The sequence below is a fragment of the Trichosurus vulpecula genome, chromosome 3, assembly GCF_011100635.1.
Source record: "Trichosurus vulpecula isolate mTriVul1 chromosome 3, mTriVul1.pri, whole genome shotgun sequence".
NCBI lineage: Eukaryota > Metazoa > Chordata > Mammalia > Diprotodontia > Phalangeridae > Trichosurus > Trichosurus vulpecula.
The window spans coordinates 95,721,983-95,744,463 of NC_050575.1; the positions used below are offsets into that span (position 1 = coordinate 95,721,983).

A 22,481-nucleotide genomic window follows, 5' to 3' on the forward strand; every position below is an offset into this window, starting at 1 on the left:
GAATCCTAGCGAATCAAGTAAAAAACTACTTGAAATAATAAATAACTTTAGCAAAGTTGCAGAATATAAAACAAACCCACATAAATCCTTGGCATTTCTATATAATACTAACAAAGCCCAACAGCAAGAGATAGAGAAATTCCATTTAAAGTTACCACAGACAATATAAAACATTTGGGAGTCTACCTGCCAAGACAAACCCAGGAACTATATGAACACAATTACAAAACACTTCTCACACAAATAAAGTCAGATCTAAATAAATGGGAAAACATCAGTTGCTCGTGGTTAGGTCGAGCTAATATAATAAAAATGACAATTTTACCTAAATTAATTTACTTATTTAGTACCATACCAATCAAACTACCAAAAAATATTTTATAGATATATAGATAAAATAGTAACAAAATTCATCTGGAAGAGCAAAAGATCCAGAATATCAAGGGAATTAATGAAAATGCTAAGGAAGGAGGCCTAGCCATTCCAGATATTAAATTGCATTATAAAGCAGCAATCATCAAAACTACTTGGTACTAGCTAAGAAACAGAGTGGTGGATCACTGCAATAGGTTAGGTACACAAGACACAGTAGTCAATGAATATAGTAATCTACTCTTTAATAAACCCAAAGAGTCCAGCTTCTGGGACAAGAACTCACTATTTCACAAAAATTGCTGGAAAAACTAGAAAACAGTACGGCAGAAATTAGGCATATACCAATATCTTACTCTATAAACCAAAATAAAGTAAAAATGGGTTCACAACTTAGATATAAAGGCTGATATTATAAGCAATTTGGGAGAGAAGGGAATAATTTACCAGTCAAACTTATAGAAAAGGGAAGAATTTATGACTAAACAAAAGATAGCATTACAAAATGCAAAATGGATAATTTTGATTATGTTAAATTGATAAGTTTTTGTACAAAGCCAATGCAACCAAGATTAGGAGGGAAGCAGAAAATTGGGAAAGAATTTTTACAACCGGTATCTCTGACAAAGGCCTCATCTCTAAAATATACAGGGAACTGAGTCAAATTTATAAAAACACAAGTCATTCCCCAACTGATAAATGGTCAAAGGATATGAAAAGGCAATTTTCAGAGGAAGAAACTAAGGATATCTATAGTCATGTGAAAAAAAATACTCTAAATCACTATTGATTAGAGAAATGCAAATCAAAACAACTCTCAGGTACCACATCTCTCCTGTCAGATTGGCTAATATGTCAAAACAGGAAAATGATAAATGCTGGAGAAGATGTGGGAAAATTGGAACACTATTGCATTGTTTGTGAAGTTGCAAACTGATCCAACCATTCTGGAGAGCAATTTGGAACTATGCCCAAAGGGCTATAAAATGTGCATACCCTTTGACCCAACAATACCACTTCTAGGGCTATATCCCAAAGAGATCATACAAGGGCGGAAAGGACCCATATGTACAAAAATATTTATAGTAGTTCTTTTTGTGGTGGCGAAGAATTCGAAATCAAGGGGATGCCCATCAACTGGGGAATGGCTAAACAAATTGTGGTATATGAATGTAATGGAATACTATTGTGCTATAAGAAATGAGGAGCAGATGGACTTCATAAGAACCTGGAGAGTCTTACACAATCCGATGATGAGTGAAGGGAACAGAACCAGGAGAACATTATACACAACCACAGACACACTACTTCTGTGATGACTAACTTTGACAGACTTGTCCCTTCTCAACAATGCAAGGTTCTAAGACAGCTCCAAAAGACTCATGATGGAAAAGGTTATCCACATCCAGAGAAAGAATTATGGAATCTGAATGCAGATTGAAGGAAACTATTTGCTCTCTCTTTTTCTTTCTTTTATTTTTGATTTTGTTACATCTTTCTCATGGTACATTTCATTGGTTATAATTCTTCTTTACAACTTGATTATTGGGAAAATAAGTTTAATGTGAAGGTATGTGTAGAACCTATATCAGATTGCATCCCGCTTTGGGCGGGGGGAGGGGGGGGAGAGGAGAGGGAACTCTAAAAACTTGGGGAACTGAGTGTTGTAAACTAAAAAAATAAATTAATTTTAAAAAATCTGCAAAGTTAGTAGGGCTCTTACCTGGGCAGACAGTGATTTCTTCTGCAGAGCTTCCCCTGGCAATGACCGGGCTTCTCTTACTGGTCAACAGGCTTAGAGCAGTGGGGCTGAAAAAGGACCAACAGTCAAATAAATTCCAAGTAAAATAAATCAGAGAGCAAGAGCAAAATAATACTGAGTAACAGAATATCAGACACCTGCAATCCTACAAAAAAACAATGGGAATGTGGAAAATGGTGGTGGAAATACCAGGAGAAAAATGTGGAAAAAACAAACATGCTTGCAACTTCGGTCCCAGGGAAATCACATGAAAAGGACTCCTTCTAGAGAACTCACAAAGGAAGGCTGAAGGGTAAGCACTGCCTGTGTACATCAAAGAAGGCAAAAATGTCCACTCCAATCTAAAGATGTCAAAGGTTTGTTTTATATTGCCTATCTCAGGTAAGCCCGAACATTGCAGTGATTTGTACACTCAGAGCAAAGAACTTGGAGAGCCTCCTGACATTGCACTAGCTTCTTCCCACCTTGCTGTTAATTTTCTTTTTTATCTCAAGAGACTTCTTTCTAAAGCAGCAAAAAATAGGCTACAACTCTCCAAGCTGCCCTACAGCAAAAATCTGTCCACACAAGTTGAGCATCTATTTTGTGAGGAGCTTAACTATGCATGGCTTCTCCCTATCTGACCTTCTGGTTCTCCCTGCCTGTTCACGGAATGCAATCTCTTCCTGACATAAGAACACGTGGTTTAGCAATGTGGGCATTCAGAGCTGGCCCCCTCCCGCTTCACTGAGCTTTACGATTAGTTTGATCAAGTATGCAAGAAAACACTTTAAAAAAAAAAAACACAAATCCCCATGTCAACCGAGAACCACAGAGAAGAGAGAACAGCCACCATTGATTCATGATAAATAACTAAATCCTGATAGGAAACCACAAGTGATTTCTCTCTCTAAATAAAACATCTCAAAGCATTTGTTAGAAACCCAAGCCAGGCACAGTTTACTCTGCGTGTAACATCAGGGCTCTATTCAAAGGGTCCATCACAAAACAATTTGCTGACATTTATAAAATGGGCTAATCAATTTGAAGTCAAACCGCATTGCCTGCTACTCCAACTATCTCCTGGTGACAAAGCGTATAATCATTTATTAAAACCTACATCTGCTCTGCACAGAGCTCACCACAACAAAGCAAAGAGGCCCGCAGGAAGCAGAAAGCCCTCTCCAGTTAAAACCACTTCCAAAACCGTTTGAATAGCCTGAGAATTCAACCAAAGCCATATTTTCCAGCATTGAAAGAAATTCTTCTAGACTGTGCTACCCCTCTCTGCTCCACCTGGTCAATCCCACCTAGTTTTGAAGTCCTGGCTCAAATTTCAAAGAGCTTTCCCTGACTCCTCCAACCCTTTTTGATCTCCCCCTGGTCAGAGTACCTATATGGACTCATCATCACCATAATTTGAAGTGGGCCTTGGGTAGGATTTGGCTAGATGGAGAAGAGAAGGAAACTGTGAGCAACGGAAGAGAAAAGCAAGAATGGATCTGGCAGGTGGTGGGGATAACACTATCAACTTGTTAAAAGCCCAAACTACACATAAGTTCTAACCACTGGAATGTGCAACAGCTAGGCCTTGCCGTCTTCACAACAGGGAATACCAACCACTCAACCCAAAAAAGCAACTCATAAAATACCCACAGCTCAGAGCAGTGTCCAGTCAGAGTCATGGCTGGACATCACGCCTAGCCAGTAACCACATTCCATCACATTGTTATAAAGAATCACAATGACTATTCCAAACTAAAATTTATGGGAGACACCTGGGGAAAAGATAATCTCTATCTTTAAGGAGTTTACAATTTAATCAGGGAAACATGAATAAAAAATACAGGGAAAATAATACGAGACTATATATAGCTGTGTTAAATAGTACAATGGAGATTATCAGTAGAAGCCCACAAAATATTGTAACTAGAAGGTGGAAGAATCAAGGAAAGCTTCATGGGGCTATGAAGCTAAAGCTGGGCTTTGGAGGAAGACTGGTACTTAGCCAAGTGGAAAGGCATGTGGGGAAAGCACAGAGACAAGGAAAGAAGAATTAACATAATATAAAATTAACATATGGGCACATGGAGGACTGAGGGGTAGAAACCAGGAAAAGACCACCAAACTGGAGCTGATGTTCCTGTAAACATAATAAACAAGCCTCTTTGAAGACTATGCCAAGTGCTATTTGAACAAGACAGACCTGCCCTCAAGAAGCTTCGAGTCTAAGAAGGAAAAGACATCGAGATAGATAATAATAAACTATATCACTAAGTGCATTAGAAAAATTCACAGGGAACTGCTGTTCAAAGTCCAAAGCAGAAGATCATTATGAGCTGGGGAGAAAATAAGGGCAATCTTCCTAGAGGAAGTGACACTTGAATTGGGCTTTAAAGGATGGGCAAGAATGCAACCTAATGCATGGGTTGGGCAGTGGGGAGGGAAATTTCAAGCATAGGGAACAGTATGAACCAAAGAGAAACATGAAAATCCAGCATTTTGGGAAGGCAGAGAGCACAGTATGTGTGGAGGTGAGTAATATGAAATAATGGCTAGAAAGGGTGACAGACTTCCAAGAGAAGGTTGTCTGAACAAGAGGCAAACCACCCAGCTCCCACATATGTGCATCATTAAAATCCTAGAGTTCACATATGAGTAAATAATGATTAAGAAAAACAATAAGAAGCCACAGCAATTTATTCCACCTCAGAACTACATACAAAGTGGACCAGAAGCCTGAAGGTTATAAAAAAAAAGGGGTCCTGCCAGTAACACAAGCACCAACCCAGAGTAGGCGAACCTACAGTCTCCAAGGTACTGTGTCCAGAGGCAGAGAAAATGGTAGGCTTCGTATGGCTATATATTTGTGATGGGCTCTGTTTTTCCTGCCTTCTCAGTAGAGAGGGGAGGGGATGGGAGACAATTATGAACTGAAAATAAAATGAAACTGGGAGGAAAAAAAAGGACCACCACACTGAAAAGCCTAGCAGCAGGTAAAATCAGGCCTAAGCACAAAGTTCCAATTCAGGAACTAAAGTTGTAGGGATGAGCAAATCAAAGACAACACTGACCAGTTTAAAAAATTATTGCAAATCTAGAGATCACCAAAAAGGCATAAGTCACTCCAAGGACAGACTCAAAGGAAAAATGGATTTTCCACTAGGACTACATGAATACACAGAAGAAATGAAGCAGAAGACACAAAACATGGGATAAAATAAAAGCTCCTATGGAAAGAATTTGAAGGAGGACATGTAGCTTGTTTGGAATAGAAAGTGGTAACCCTTACCCAAGAATTGGATCTCCTGAAATCCAGAATAGACCAATGACAAACTACATGCAATATCAAGAAATATTAAAACAAAATCAAAAGACTGGGGAAATAAAACAGAAGATAACTGAGATTTTAAAAAATTGAGAAAACAAGTTGAGAAATTATTTTAAGAATCAATGTTCTGCCTGAAATCCATGATTAAAAAAACCCACTATATGTCACGAAATCATAAATGAAAACTGCTCACATCTATGAGAAGCAGAGGGCGAAATAAAAATAGAAAACAATGTACTAATCATCCCCTGAAAGAAATCCCAGAAGTCTCAAAAATATCATAAACAAAATCCTAATCTTCCATGTCAAAGAAAAAGTTCTGCAAGAATCCAGAAAGAAGTACTTCAACTATTAAGGGACCATAGTCGAGCTCACACAAAACCTAGCAGCTTCTGCAATAAATGAGAGGAAATTTTTGGAATAAAATATTCCAAAAGGCAAAGGACATAGACTTATGAACAAAAATAATTTACCCTACAAAGCTAAGTATCATCTTATGGGGGGTGAGGGGGAAATGAACTTTTAATGGAAGACTTTCAAGCATTTCTGATGAGAATGCCAGAACTAAATAAGATGTAGTGCTGATGTACAGCTAGCATTCTAAAAGAGGGAGGAGAAACAAATGTCCTTTCCAAATCTCAATTTTTTCAAAAAGTAGTGAAGTAATGAATTAAATAATAAAAACAGAAACCCTAGAGGTTATGTCCTGGGGGTTTGAAGATGAGAACGAGAAGGGAAAATAAAAAAAGAATATATTAATGCAGAAAGGATGAAGAAGGAGGTAGAACTTGTTATTTCCATTAGGAGTTTGTGAGAAGAAGAATATACAAACATGGTAGAAGAAGTTGGTGGCAAGCCTCACATAAGCCTATCTGAAATGGACAAGAGAGGATTAAGAACAAATACACATATTTTGGTGTATCAAACAAACAAAAAAAACCTCAATAGCACAGATAGGGACTATTTGGGAAAAGCTTAAAGAATTCCTTAATAATACTAAGATTCATGTCCAACTGTTCACTACCCCATGGACCACAGCACACCAGATCCTTTGATCCTTAACCACCTCAAAGTCTGTCCAAGTTGATGTTCATTCTCTCCATAACACCTTTTATCCATCTCATCTTCTGCTGTCCTCTTTCCTTTTTGCCTTCAATCTTTCCCAACATCAGGGTCTTTTCCAGTAAGTTGCATCTTCTCATTATGTAGCCAAAGTATTTAAGCTTCAGCTTCAGTATTTAACCTTCCAGTGAATAGTCCGAATTAATTCCTTTAAGTGTTGACTGATCTGTTTTTCTTGCTGTTCAAGAGACTCTCAAAAGTCCAGAACCATAATTTGAAAGCATAATTATGCAGCACTCAGCTGCAAAGTCCAATTCTCACAGCTACTGGAAAAACCATAGCTTTGACTCTATGGATCTTTATCAGCAAGGTGATATCTCTGCTTTTTGGTATGCTGTCCAGATTTGCCATAGTTTTCCTTCCAAAGAACAAGCATCTTTTAATTTCATAGCTGCAGTCACTATCTGCAGTGATCTTTGAGCCCAAGAATATAAAATCTGACACAGCTTCCATTTCTTCTCCCCCTATTTTCTAAGAAGTGATGGGATCAGTTGCCAAGATCTTAGCTTTTTTGATGTTAAGCTTCAAGCCAGATTTTACACTCTCCTCTTTCACTGTCATCAAGAGGCTTCTCAATTCCTCTTTACTTTCTGCCATTAGAAGGCAAGGAATAGCTACAAGCAAAATAAACTTCCCAGGAAGGAAAGGGCTAAAAATGGAATTAAAAGGAAATGTAAAGAAATGGCACAGTGGATAGGGTGCCAGGCCTGAAGTCAGGAAGACTTATCTTCCCAAGTTCAAATCTGAGCTTGGATACTTACTAGCTATGTAACCCTGGGTAAGTCACTTAACTTAACCCTGTTTACCTCAGCTCCTCATTTGTAAAATGAGCTAAAGAAGGAAATAACAAACCACTCCAGTATCTTTGCCAAGAAAATCCAAAATGGGGTCACAAAGAGTCTGAAACAGCCAAAAAACAACCACAAAAAGGGATCCTCAGACAACTAGGGAATAGCCAAGCAAATCATGGTATTCTGGATCTAATATTATTGCATCATAAGAAATGATGAAAGAAATTATCTCAGAGAATCCTGGGTAATATCAACTGACACAGAGTGAAGTGAGCAGCAACAGGGACCAATTTATATAAGGACAATGACACCGTAAAGAAAAATAATTTTGAAAGATTCAAGAATTCTGATCAATGCAATGACCTCCCATTTCTCCAGAGAACACATGATTAAGTTACCCACCTCCTGACAGAAAGGCATAGGACTCAAGTACAGAGACATAAATTTCTGGACTCGGATACTATGTGGATTAATTTTCCTTGTTGTATTTATTTGTATACAAAGGGTGGGGTTTTTTTGCTCTTTCTTCAGGTTTTTAATTAGGGGAGAATATCAGGGGTCCAGGGTCAATAATATAGTCATGAAAAAAAAGAGAGGCCAATAAAACATTGTTAATTATGCACAAAAGACAGCAGAAGTTAAGAAAGAAGCCCAGACAAGCAGGACAACTTTGAAAGTATCATGTAGGATTTATTATATACTTTTCAAAGCAAGTCACATGAAATATGACATTCACAGTTTCATACAGCATCCTTTTTCTTTGCTCTGCTGTCTATGGAAATGCATTGGGGGGGCAGGGAGGGGGGCGGTGGCCAGGAAGAAAAATTCCAAGCAGGGGAAGGAGAAAGGGAGAAAATTTGGAACTCAAAGTTTTATAAAAAAATGTTAAATACTGTTTTTACATATAACTGCAGTAAAATAAATAAATGGATTTTAAAATGAAAACATAAAAATCAGGAGGAAGCGGGAAAAAAAAAAAGAAAAATTCCAGACTGTAGAAGGACACATATAAAGAAGCAGATGAAAATAAGGTTGGCTAGTTATGATGGAACAAAGTATGAAGGGTGCTGAAAACTGGCAGAGGAAATTAGATAACATAGTAAGCAAGAAATCAGTAAAGATTCTTAAACAGCAGAAAAATTTGGCACTGGAATTCCTGGGTCAGAAGCCCCACTCTACTACTTACTACCAGGGTGACCTCAACCCTGCCCAAGCCAGTTTCTTCATCTGTAAAATGAAGAGTTTAGGCTAGATGATATCTAAGATTCCTTCCAGATCAAAATTCTTAGATATGAAGGCCCTTACAACCTTCTGCCTACATTCTTCCAATATCCTAGTTGGTTTCTCTGCCTAAAGTTTCACCCCATCCTAATCCACTCTCCACTCTACTACCAAAGCCATATTCCTACAGCATAGGTCTCAATGAGTTACTCACCTATTCCATAAACCAACTGCAGTGTACTTGATTACCTCAAAGATCAAATATAAAATCCTGTTTTTCTTTTTAAATTTTATTTAATTTGTTAGCATATCAAGTTCCAAGTTGTCTCTCCCTCTCAACCCCACATTAGAAAAGACCAACATTTGATACAGATATATATATATATGTGGAACTACACAATATATACTTCCATATATATATATATATATATATATATATATACAAAAATTCTTTCTCTGGAGGTAGATAGCATTTTCCTTTCTAAGTCCTTTGCAGTTGATTTGAATGTTCACATTACTCAGAATAGCTTAGTCATTCAGCTACTTTTTAAACAATATTGCTGTTACACAACATCCTCTTAGTTCTCATTTCACTCTGCATTATTTCATGTAAGTCTTCCCATGTTCTTCTAAAATCAACCTGCTCATCCTTTCTTACATCACATATTACATGTTACCACATCTTACTCAGCCATTCCCCAATCGACAGGCAATTTCCAGTTCTTTCCACCAAAGAGATTTGCTATATATACATTTTAGAACATAGAAGTTCTTTTACTTTTTCCTTGATCACCTTGGGAAACATTCGTCAATAGTGGAATTGCTAGGTCAAGAGTATATACACAGTTTTATAATTCTTTGGGCATAATTCAAAATTTGTTTACAAAATGGTTAACAGTTCACAATTCAACCAACAGTGCATTAGTATCCCAATTTTTCCACATTCCCTCCAATATTTGTCATTTTCCCCCTTCTATCTTTTTAATCAATCTGATAGATGTGAGATGATACCTCAGAGTTGTTTTAATTTGCATTTCTCTAATCAATGGGGGCAGGTAGGTGGCATAGTGGATAGAGTACCAGGCCTGGAATAGTCAGAAAGACCTGAGTTCAAGTCCGGCCTCAGTCACTTACTAGCTGTGTGACCCTAGGCAAGTCACTTAATCCTGTTTACCTCAGTTCCTCACTTGTAAAATGAGCTGGAGAAAGAAATAGCAAACCAATTCCAACATCTTTTCCAAGAAAACCCTAAATGGGTCAAGAAGGGTCAGACACTATTGAAAGACTCAACAATAACAATCAATGGTAATTTAGAGCATTTTTTCATGACTATACACAGCTTTGATTTCTTCTACCAAAAAAAAAATGCCTGTTCACATTATTTGACTATCAATTGGGGAATGACTCATTATAAATTTGACTCAGTTTGCTATATATTTGAGATAGGAAGCCTTTATCCAAGGAACTGTCTATAAAATTTTTTTCTCAATCTTATGCTTTCCTTCTAATCTTGGCTACATTGGTTTTATTTATACAAAATCTTTTTAACCTTAATATAATCAAAATTACTTATTTTACATCCTCCAATGCTCTCCATCTCTTGTTTATTCACAAATTCTTTTCCTATCCAATAAATCTGATATTACGGTAATAAGTTCTGTGCTCTTCTAATTTACTTATAATAGCTCCCTTTATATCTAGGTCACGTATCCATTTTGATCTTAACTTGGTAAATGGTGTAAGATACTGGTCTATAGCAGAGGTTCCCAAAGTTATTTGGCCTACTGCCCCCTTTTCAAAAAAAAAAAAAAAATCACAAGTGGGAAAAGGACCCGTATGTACAAAAATATTTATAGCGGCTCTTTTTGCAGTAGCAAAGAACTGGAAATCAAAGGGATGCCCATCAATTGGGGAATGGCTGAACAAGTTGTGGTATATGAATGTAATGGAATACTATTGTGCTATAAGAAATGGGGAAGATACGTACTTCATAACAACCTGGAAAAACCCTACATGACATAATGCTGAGTGAGCGTAACAGAACTAGGAGAACATTATACACAACCACAGATATATGGATTCTGTGATGACTAACCTTGATAGACCTAGCTCTTCTCAGCAATACAAGGTTCAAAGACAACTCCAAAGGACTCATGAAGGAGAGAGATATCTACATCCAGAGAAAGAACTATGGAGACTGAATACAGATTGAGGCACTGTTTGCTCTCCTTTTTTTTTCTTTTGTTTTTTTTTCTCTCTTTTGTTTTTGGTTTTATTTGGTTTTGTTTCTTCTTTCTCATGATTCATTTCATTGGTAATAATTCTTCTTTACAACTTGACTATTGTGTAACTAAGTTCAATGTGAAGCTATATGTAGAAGATATAATGGATTCCATGCCATCTTGGGGAGGGAGAAGGGGTGGGGGGGGAAGAAAATCTGGAATTCAGGATCATGCAGAACTGAGTATTGTAAACTAAAAAATCTTAATAAAAAAAATTTTAAAAAATTACTCGGCATCTCCCTGGAAATCTACTTTAACTCCTGCAGGTTTTTTTTTTGAATTTGTGTCACTTCAAAAGAATATAAAATTTTTTTAAATTATGAACCTTAAACTTAATAATTTATTGTAAATTTGTGGGGTTTTTCCTCCATTGAAATTTTGATAATACCATATTGTGTCATGTATAGTATCTATTGTAAACAAGTCATTACATGTACATATTCCTGCCTATGCATGCTGGATTTCCCAAAAATGCTCCACATGCTCGCCTGCCAACACTTGTCTGTTAAGACCTGTCAGTGGATTTGAGCACTGATCAGTTATACCTTTCATTTTTTGTGTTTATTTGGAAAATAATGTAATCACTACGACTTTAACTCTGTTACACAATAGATGAAACATTAACAAATGGTTTTTCAAAATTTGCTTACCTATTCTTCTTTCTGTATGCTGCCACCACCCCCTTATTTTTATTCAACCCTTCGATTGCACTTAAGGCTACTATCACTCCTCTGGATCATTTCAGTGCCTCCAGGGGGCAGTGTTACCTACTTTGGAAACCTATATTCTATACCTAGTTTCTGCCAGACTGCTTTTCAGTTTTCCCAGCAATTTTTACCAAATAGTGAGTTCTTATCCCAAAAACTTAGATCTTTACATTTATCAAACACAACGTTACAATAATCATTTACTTCTGAATATTGTATATCTATTCTATTTCATTGATCCACCATTCTATTTCTTAGCCAATACTAGATAGTTTTGAAAAATGTCTTATAATACAGTTTAAGCTCTAGTGCCAGACCTCCTTTCTTTACATTTTTTTTTCACTAATTCCCTTGATATTCTTGACCTTTTTGTTTTTCCAAATGAATTTTACTTTTTTTTCCAGCTCAAAATAATTTCTGGTAGTTTGATTGGGATTGGCACAGAATAAGTAGATCAGTTTAGGCAGAACTATCATTTTTATTTATTATTGACTGCGCCCACCCATGAACAATTAATATTTCTCTAATTATTTAAATCTGACTTGATTTGTATAAAAAGTGTTTTATAATTACGTTCATATAGTTCCTGAGTTTGTCTTGGCACGCATACTCCCAGGTATTTTATTTTGTCTATGGTTATTTAAATGAAATATCTCTTTCTAGCTCTTCTTGCAGAGCTTTGTTGGAGATATACAGAGATTCTGATGACTTATGTGGGTTTATTTTGTATTCTGCTACTTGGATAAAATTATTGTTTCAACTAATTTTTTAGTTGAATCTCTAGGATTTTCCAAGTATAGCATCATATCATCTGCAAAAAGAGATAGTTTTATTTCCTCATTGCCCATGTTGATTCCTTCAATTTCTTTTTCTTCTCTTACTGCTGTTGCTAGCATTTGTAGTACAATACTGAATATTGCTGGTGATAATAGGTATCTTTTGTTTCATTCCTAATCTTATTAGGAAGTCTTCTAGCTTATCTCTGTTACAGATGATGCTTGCTGATGATTTTACATAGGTTATTGTTGCTGTTCAGCCATTTCAGTGTCCAACTCTTCATAGCCTCATTTTGGGTTTTCTTGGAAAAGATAACGGAAAGGTTTGCTGTTTCCTTTTCCAGCTTATTTTTACAGATGAGGAAACTGAGACAAACAGGGTTAAGTGATTTGCCAGGGTCACACAGCTAGTAAGTGTCTACAGTTTGGATTTGAATTCAGGTCTTCCTAACTCCAGGCCCAATGCTCTACCCAATGAACCACCCACCCCTTTTAGGTATATGCATTTTTAAGGAAAAATCAATTTATAGCTATGCTTTCGAGTGTTTTTAACTAGAATGAATGTCATATTTTGTCAAAAGCCTTTTCTGCATCTATTGAAATGATCATATGATTTTTGTTGATTTTGTTATAATCAATATAATTTTAATGTAATCAATTAAGTCAGTAGTTTTTGTTATGTTGAACCAACCCTGAATTACTGGTCTAAATCTCATTTGATCACAACATGTAATCTTTATGATATATTGCAGTAGTCTCCTAGGTAATATTTATTTAGGATTTTTGCATCAATATTCATTAGTGAAACTAGTCTACAATTTTCTCTGTTTTAACCCTTCCTGGTTTAGTTATTAGCACCACCCAGTTGTTTTACAAAATCCTTCAAAACCTGAGTCCTTCCTACCTGTCTCATCTTCTTACACTTGATTCCCCCTTCACAGAATCTATAATCCAATCACACTGGCCTTCTTGCTGTTCCTGTCACAAGACCCTCCATCTCTCCATGTATTTCCTCTGGTTTTTTCTCACAGAGGAAATTCTCTCTCTCCTCATCTCTGTGTCCTGGTGACTTTCTTCAAGTCTCAGCTAAAATTCTACCTTCTACAAAAAAATCATTCCTGGGCTATTTCCATATAGTTGTTCACATCCTGGCTCCCCTATTATAATGTAAGCACCTTGAGGGTAGGCACTATTTTTGCTTTTCTTTGTATCCCCAGGACTTTAGCACAGTGTCCAGTGCATAATAAGTGCTTGATAAAGTCAGTATGTTGATTATAACTTGTGTATTTGTCTTAGACTGATCCTGTCTCTCCTCAAAACAGACTCCTACACATACATTTAAACCATAAATTCCTTGAGGGTAGGGACTGTGTGTAACCCCATTTTTACGAGCCCCAAAGAACCCAGTAGAATATCTTAAATGTGGATGGTACGCAATTGAGTCAGTTTCATTGAACTGACTTAAATTTCTTATAAAGTTTGCAATGAAAATACCAGAAGCATCAAAGCAATTTTCTTTGCCTTACCCTACTTGTGCAATATATCTTTCTACTACTGCTAAGCGTAGAGAACTCAATCCCAAAACAACACAAGTCAGAAAATAATCTCACCTTGATGTAATCCCCATAACTTCATCCTCTTCAGGTGTATCCTCAGCAAATAGGACTTGGGAATTCTGCAATGAAATGGACAATATCTTAAATATATGTATATATAGTCAAACTGGATTTTCTCCTTTCCTTCATTTCATTTTTTTGGCCCTACCACCCAGGAAACAGGAAATGAAAGTTATATTTACTGTATAAGTCAGAAACGAATACATGACCAGAAAAACAATTGTCTCTCCATATGTGGTGGTCAAAGATGGAAAAAAAGTATAACTCAAAGTTAACAGTGAATTAGAAGCTAACTTACAATTTTGCTCATAAATTAGATTTTTTTAAAGCATTCTGTACACAAGAACATCCATAAGAGTCTAAAAATATAGCAAGTTAGTACACAATCTATCACTATGGTTTTGAAGTCTGATTGCGTATGCAATCAGACATCTGGAATATTGTATTCAGTCCTGAGCACTTCAATTTAAGAGGGAAAGAGACAAAAACCAAAGCTTGACCAAAGGAAAGCTGCCAGGATGGTGAAGGGTCTGAGGGTCATTCATGTGTACAATAACCATTTACTACAGTAACTGAGCATTCTCACTCCCCACTATGTTTCCAGCCCATCATGAAAAGGTGAAGGAACTAGAGATGTTTGGTCTAGAGAAAGATTTTGATTTTGGGGGAAGGAGAAATAATAATGAAACATGACGGCTACCTTCAAATATCTGAAAGGTTATCATATGAGAAGACGTTGGCTCCAGAAGACAAAACTAGGAACAATGGGTTGAAGTTATGGGGAGAAAGGCAGATTTATTCTCGAAATAAAGAATTTTCTAAAACTCTTAACTGTCTGAAAATGAAATAAGCTTCCTCATTGTGAGTTAACGGGCTCCCCATCACTTGAAGTGTTTGACCAGAAGGTAGATGATTACTTGTCTAGACTATTAATAGAAATAACTCATCTTTTTAGTAGATGACCCTGTGGGTTCCCATGACTTTTTAAGACACATAGTAAAGATGGAGGAGAAGAAAGGCAAAAATGGCATTTTATTTGATCAAAGTAAAACTGGATTAATATCAATTCACTGAATGCAAATTCAAGGAGATAGGAAGAAGGCACAAGAACAAGACTAGAGAACACTACTGACAATGGGCTCTGCTCCAACTCTGCTGTTTAGAGAAAGTTTAGGGTTTTTCCATATCACCTACCAGGAACACAAGTAACACAAACAAGCTTATCCTTTTACCCTTCAGGTAAATGATTAAATATACTCAAAAACAGGAATAAAAGTTGAACCTTCAGTCGCTGAGAAAGATAGCTATACAGTGACCCAGGAATGAAGTCATCAGGAAAAGTAAGAATTGAAAAAGAACAGAAAAAGATGAAAATACGAAAGCAATAAATACTGTACTCGACTATCTATTTGTTTAAACTCAGGAATAACAAAATGATGTTCTACTCCAGAGATCTTCAAAAAGGAAAAGAAAAAGAGAAACAACACTGACACCTAGTGTCTATTTAACATTGCATTATGGCAGAAAGAATACAAAAACCTAATGACATAGAAGTTTGTCAGGATACTCAACTGTCCCCCATAAGAATATAGTTCTGGATGACCCTGGTAAAACAGCCTGGCTACTCTTCTGCAGGAGCCACAACATCATTAACTTTTTTCTTTCCAAAGTCAGATTCTGCCCCTCAATTTCAACCAGCCCTTTCCCAGAAAGTCTATGTCAATCAATAGCTAAACATGACTTCGAAGTCTTATTTTTTTAAATTTCTGAACAAATCTTAAAATGTTCACTTACAGCCAATTTTTCTCTCATCCCAAAACTTTGCAAAATTTGCATAGATCAGATTTACCTGGAGATCACTTGTTTTCTAAGAACTCTCTTCTTACTTTTCACAGCTTTGTTCTTCTACCAATTTTCCAATAAGAGGACCAAATGTGGCCTCTCCCCATCAAAGCCACATGTTCAATGCTAAGTGTTTGACAATGCTGCCCACCATAAATCCCTTCCTCCCCCTGTGGAACATTCAGGTCCAAAAATGAAAGATCCAAAGAAAGTATAGAAAGTTATATGCATTTTACCTATTTCTCTAATATTCTATCCCAATCCCCAAGTTAAAAAAAAATTAAGACAAATGGAGAAAATGGAATTCTGCTTTTTACAGAATGTTAAAACTGGAAGGCGCTTCAGAAATCAATCTAATCCAAACTCCAACATTATGAAGATAAGAAAACTGAAGTACAAAAAGGGAAATGACTTGACTAAGGTCATTCATCAAAGAGAAGGAAATGGACTTCACCCTAGATCTTCCAATTCCAAGTTCTACACTGTTTCACTACACTATAGCCCATGAAACTTTTCTGCTCTTACAGCTAGAGGATGTCTAAGGAGTCACTGGCCCTCAAACACTTTTGTAGCTGTTCAAAGATTACTGCCCAATTTTTGCCTTCAGACTAAAAAACTTACAACTAATCTGCTCTCCTCAGCACTCAAGCCCCTAGCATTTGTGCCAGCGATGTGAATGACAATAAAATATTAAGTGTTAACTATTCTGGAGTTAATTTATTCCTTTAAAAGGATATCTCTGGGTTGCAGAGTACTATCAACTAACACATCTTATTGTATCTAAACTTCCCTTCTGGAAAAAAAAAAAAGTACCTTCTAGTAGTGGCTGGATGATCACTTATTGAGCATAATGCAAAGGGAGTCTTGTTCATGTACAGGTTGGACCAGACAACCTCTGAGGTCCCTTCCAACTCTCAAGTTCTTTGATTCTATGGTATCGAAAGAACTTTGGGAACAAGATATGAAAGAACAAGATTTCCTTCCTTTCCAGGAATCTTTTTTCAGAGTTCTATAAAGCAGGCTGGTAAAGACAGTGATAAGTCCCAGCGAATTTAACAATGCTAGGTTTTTAGTTCCTTGTAAGGGACAAAGTAACAGGTTATGGTTAACCCATATTCCTGCTCGTTCTGCAGGTAAACCACCCCTGTCCCTGACATTCCTGATCCTTACCTGATGGTGACTGGTTGTTGGTTCGTCCTCCAACAAAGGCTTTTCTTTCAAACTCTGCAATGGGTTCCTGTGGAGATTCTTACTTTTTTGCCGCAAGGTGGAGGACTTTGATTCTCTCCTTGTTTCTGTGTTATTTCCCATCTCTTTTGTGATAGCTTCATTTACTCCTTGGGGTTCCTCTCTTTCATCATGATCCTCCTTTTGTAGCAGGGAATAAGAGCTGGGTAATATTGGCTCTCCAAAGTCTTTTTTCTGAAAAAGTTGCCTCTGAGCCAATTTCAGACTTTTCTGATAAACCTCAAGCTGACACAGAATAACCTTAGTATACTGGTTAGGGTCTACTCCAACAGGACAGAATGGGATGCCCCAGTAATAGTGCACAGTGCCTCCAATTTCCTCCTGCAGGCTCTTGACATCGATTGTGCTAGGGAGGCAGAGTTGAGCTGCCTTTTCTTTCCCTTGTGTAGCCACAAGGGAACCACACCCCAATCTACTCTTTTTTTCAGGCTGTTTATACTTTGTATCCTCAGCCCACTGGCTAGTTCCACTGTCAAAAAAGTTAGAGTTCTTACTTTCAAGCATTGGCTGGCTGGATTTATCCCCAGTTCCCGAACTGCCAGTGATTGGCTTCATTTCCAAGTTGCCACTGTGATCCAAACACTTCTCTCTTCCCTCGACCTCCTCTTCTTGGCTAACACATGAGTTTGCAAACAATTTCCGAGGTACCAGTTGCCATGTGCCTACAGGTACTCGAGAAAAGGTGGGACTCAGGACAAACTGTTTTTTACCAGGAGGGCTTGATGAATTATCACTAGAGTCACTTAACACGGGTGAGGAAGGTACCTCACTGGATTTAAGCGAAGGCTGGCTCTTTTCTTGAGATAAAATTATGCTTGATAATAATGAGCTTTCAACAATTTCTTGACTTAACCTCTTCAGCATCACCAGAGGGCTTTTGGGCATTTCTGTCAGTTCAAAATGAGGTCCCTGTGACAGGGATGTGACAGATGAGTGTGGAGATTCAGGACAAGGAAACAAGCTTTCAGTAGTCTCAGAAACCACTGGTTTCTCTTGGTGGTACTGCGCAGGTATTTCAGTGGACAAAGGTGCAGAGCTTGTGGCAGAAGAATCCAAAGGCTGGCAACTCTGAAATAAGTTACCCCATCCACCATAAAATTATTAATCCAGATGCACATGAGGAGCAATAAAAAAAAGCAGAGAATACTACTCCTATAATAAGTTCTTCCTCTCCAACATCTGCAGGCTCAATCTTTTTTCAATAACCAGCGTTGACAGACAATAAATGACAGCTTAGGAATGCTATTATCTCCCCAACTACATTCCATCTCTTTTCATTTTTAATTTGTGTTTACCTACTAAAGAGTGGGTACAGATTTATATGAACATAATTTGAATCTTCAGAAAAACTACCAAATATATTTTTTAATCTCTACATTTCATCCCATCTCCCTGTCTTCACTAACTCCCAAACCAATTTTTACTCTCTGCTTTCCCCACAGAAGGATGCTACCCTGTATCCTGCTCTTTGTAGTCCTTTATACCAAATACCCTCATTCTGAGAGTACTGAGAGTTGGTAACTTTATAGTTGGCAAAGAACTTTCCTCATAACAACCCTGAAGTACAGACTTCCTATCCCATTTAACAGATGAGGAAAATGAGGCTTAGACAGATTAAATTACCTGCCTACAGTCTCACAACTAATAAGCGCCAGAGTTTACACTTGAAGCCAGATCGTCTAGCTCCAAGTTTCTCAATCTTTCTTTTCCATGATACCATAACAAAGTAGAAAAGTATTTTTTATTGAGCATTATTCTTCTTCTACAACAGCCTAAAAAAATCTACAGAATAAATGCTTTCATACAAAAATTAACAATTCAAATGATGCTCACCCCCAGTACCTCATGGGTTCTTTCTCATGTGGATTTACAAACTGCTCCTTGTTATTTATGGAAATAGTAGAGATTATACTCTTTCCAGTCACGAGTCTGCGACTGAGGGAATAAAAGAATGTAGCTGTTCTACCCCACTAAAACTTTTTAAGGAAAGGTATAATTACATTCAGGCTCTCAGCAATGGCCTTCCTTAAGAGCTCCTCTTCTTCTTCCACCTGGTCATTCACTTGCTGTGCTTCCTGTTCACTCATTTTCAGAGCCAAAGCAAACTGTTCATCTTCTGTCATCTCTGAAAGTTAAAAGGGAAAAAAAAATCATGTATTTGTTTGAATGCAAAGAATGGAATCACAGACTATTAGAAGCTGGAAGAGACCTCAGGGTACATCTAATCTATCCAGGCGCAAACACTGCCATTTTCCCTCAGTCTAGAACTCTATTCTGGGCTCTTCCCTCCCGGGCCTGGGCTCTTTATACTGCATCATGTTCTACATTTGCATAGCTTTAGTTTTTAAGTCCTCCATAATTACCTTACCACAGCACAGACTTGACCCTGAGCTCTCAAAAGCTAGGCCCATGAAGCACAAGCAAAGCCAGAAACATTTCAAGTAAAATTCTGGAGATAGAGCCTGTGTGTCACTGTAAGACTAGCCTGGCTAATTTTGGAAAGGTTCATCACCAAAGGATTGAGCCACTAGGTTTCAGGTTTTTCAACTACGATACTTCAAAGGAAGACATCAGTGATGAGTGTATTCCTTCCCCCCAATGATGTAAAGTACAACCTATTCATACTTTCCTACTCTGGAATTTCATTCATCCTATATATTCACCGCAGTGGAGGAAAAAAATAATCCTAAAATTTTTTAAACCTAGGGGTTTTCCTTAGACTTACTTCCATTCGATGATGAATAGCTAGGTGGTACTGCAGACTTGAAACAGGTGGATAGGAGTTCAAATCCTGCCTCAGACATTACTAGCTATGTGACCCTTGTATAAATAACAAAACCTTTGAGCCTCAGTTTCTTTATCTGCAAAATGCGTATAAAAATAGTACCTCCCTCACACAGTTGTTGTGAAAATCAAATGAGACAACATAAGTAAAACATTTTAAAAATCTTAAAAGCAGCATATATACGCCAGCTATGATGATGATGATGAGGAGGAGGAGGAGCATCAGAGAAAGATTTTAGTGGAGGTCCTAGTGCACAGTGAACTAATGTCTGATCCTGTGTTGATGATTTAAAAAAAAATCTGCCAAAGGAAATTTTTGTGTTGGATTTCTGCTATAGCACAATGTGCTAGAGGCTTTCCTCAAGATCTCTAGATATTTCATGAATACCAATGAAGCACTTAGGCTATCTATCTCTTGCTCTCACTATGTGTGTGATAAGCCCATTTTTTTTCCAGTTATACACTACTCTAATGACATCTTATACAGCCACCTGTCCTACAAAATTACTTACTTACAATGTACTGCAGCTTGTCCATGCCCTCTACAATGACCTTTGAATGATATTCAACTTTAATAATTCAGACTACAGTATTTCATGACTTGAAGTCATACAGTATCACCAGAAAAACAGTTTTAAAAAGATTTTGTTTAGGAAAAAGCTTAGGGTTATTAAAATAACTATATAGTTTCTTAAAGGCAATCCAACCTATTACCCTCCTCCTATTCAATTCTGGAGCCAAATCATTGTCCTTTACAATGAATGTCCAAGATAAATGTACTGGACAAGCTCTATAGGTTGCATAATCTTCCAACTGCATAATCACAAATACTTATTTTTCATCCACTTTTTTTCTCGTGTGGCTAGTTAGGACAAACTCTTTTGAATGATTATTTATCTCATTGAATGAATGTATTTCATTTAGAAGGTTCTGCAATGTTCTAGGACTTCATGAAATCAGCACACTGTCATCTACAAACAGGAACACCTGGAAGAATTCATGATTCATAGAGAATACAGCTTTTATTTGAATTGAACTGGCATTCTACCTCATCCACCACAACACTGAGGAATACCTCCAGTGAGCATACATCTATTTTTATCCCTTGTCTCAGAGCACTGGTGAATGTAGTTTTCTCTGTTGTTCTAAACTTTCAAAGTATCTTGTATTATTCCGACATACGCACGAGAAGACATCTTGTCAGCAAGGAAGCATTAAACTCTACCAACTAATGAACAAGCAAATCAAACCGATGAAGAAAAAGCAGGGTAGGATCTTGTGTTTGTTGTTGTAAAGATGGGATCTACTTTGGAGTATAGTTTGGGAACTCTCCGCCTCTCCTTTCTAGGGCCCTCATCAAGAACATCTTCAGTTTGGATGTTGTTATTGTTCAGTCGTTTCAGTCACGTCCAACTCCTTCTGATCCCATTTTGTGTTTTCCTGGCAAAGATACTAAAATGGATTGCAATTTCCTTCTTCAGTTCGTTTCACAGATAAGGAACTGAGACAAACAGGGTTAAATGACTCGCCTAGGGTCACAAGCTAGTAAGTATCTGAGGCTGGATTTGAACTCATGAAGATAAGTCTTCCTGATTCTAAGCCCAGTGTTCTATCTACTGCACCACCTAGATGCTCTATCAATTTGTGTGTAAAGTTATGCAAAAATTTATCTTTTCATCTAGTTTTGATCTTTGTTCCAACAAATCCACAAGTTTGGCCCCAGACAAGAGCTAGGAACATGCATTTCTATCCCTTCTTTAGAGAGGTAGAGAGCTATGGGTATAGAATATTCCACATAAACACAGCTCATCTGTTCGTGGTTTTGCAGAACTGTTCTTTTTCTTTCTTTTTTATTCTGTGTTACAAAGGATATTTTCCTGAATATAGGAGAGGGAGGGATATATTTGGAATTAAAGGTGATGGAAAAGTTAAAAGTTATCAATAAAAATAAAACAAAAGCAGAAAAACTTAAGAAAAAAACACAAATCAAGGGTATGATGGTACACAGTCAGCTATTTCAGGAATGAATCCCATATCAGTAACAAGTTGCTTCCCAGGTATTAAAATAGAATTAATTTCATTTTTGGAAATTTTATGTATTTCTTTCCATATCCAGAGTCTGATGATTCTTTTCTCAGAGGTGTTTATGATAGTCATAAGACTTCTGGGTAGTCTATAAGTCTTTGGCCTCTTATTCCTTCCCCCAAACCACATTTTTTGCAATATTTACCTACACCCATCTTTGACTGTAGTCACAAAATATAAAAGCCTGTGATTTAATTTGGAGAGTTCTCCATAGAATTTTTCTATCTTATTCTATTTTGCAAGCAATAAGCCTAGGAGCCATTACTGCACATAGACTCAACATCTTTTTGTCTTATAATCTCACTAATATGAATGTTCCAATCCTTCTAGTAAGTCCACTCTCACACCTAAACAAATATCACACATTCCAATAGTTATTAGTTTATAGTCTTAAAGATTGTGATTCTTAGCCTTCCAATATTCTGACATTGTTAAAGGCAGACAGAAGTCTTATAAGACTAAGGTCTATTTTATATTTATCTTTGTTTAATGGGCTACTACGGCCAAAGATTTCATTCTGAAGTAACCCACCTATTAGCCCTATTAATCAACAGGGCTAGCCC

General features: G+C 37.0%; 1 protein-coding gene across 1 annotated transcript in view; it reads right to left on the reverse strand.

Moving 5' to 3' along the window:
- UIMC1 (ubiquitin interaction motif containing 1) overlaps positions 1-22,481 on the reverse strand; it is a 115,456-nt gene that overhangs the window by 46,480 nt on the left and 46,495 nt on the right. The window contains exons 5-8 of the mRNA XM_036751979.1: positions 19,050-19,174; positions 16,972-18,117; positions 13,954-14,018; positions 2,096-2,181 (exon numbers count right to left, since the gene is read on the reverse strand). Coding sequence (XP_036607874.1) covers positions 2,096-2,181; positions 13,954-14,018; positions 16,972-18,117; positions 19,050-19,174 — 1,422 coding nt within the window. The remainder of the gene's footprint in view (positions 1-2,095; positions 2,182-13,953; positions 14,019-16,971; positions 18,118-19,049; positions 19,175-22,481) is intronic.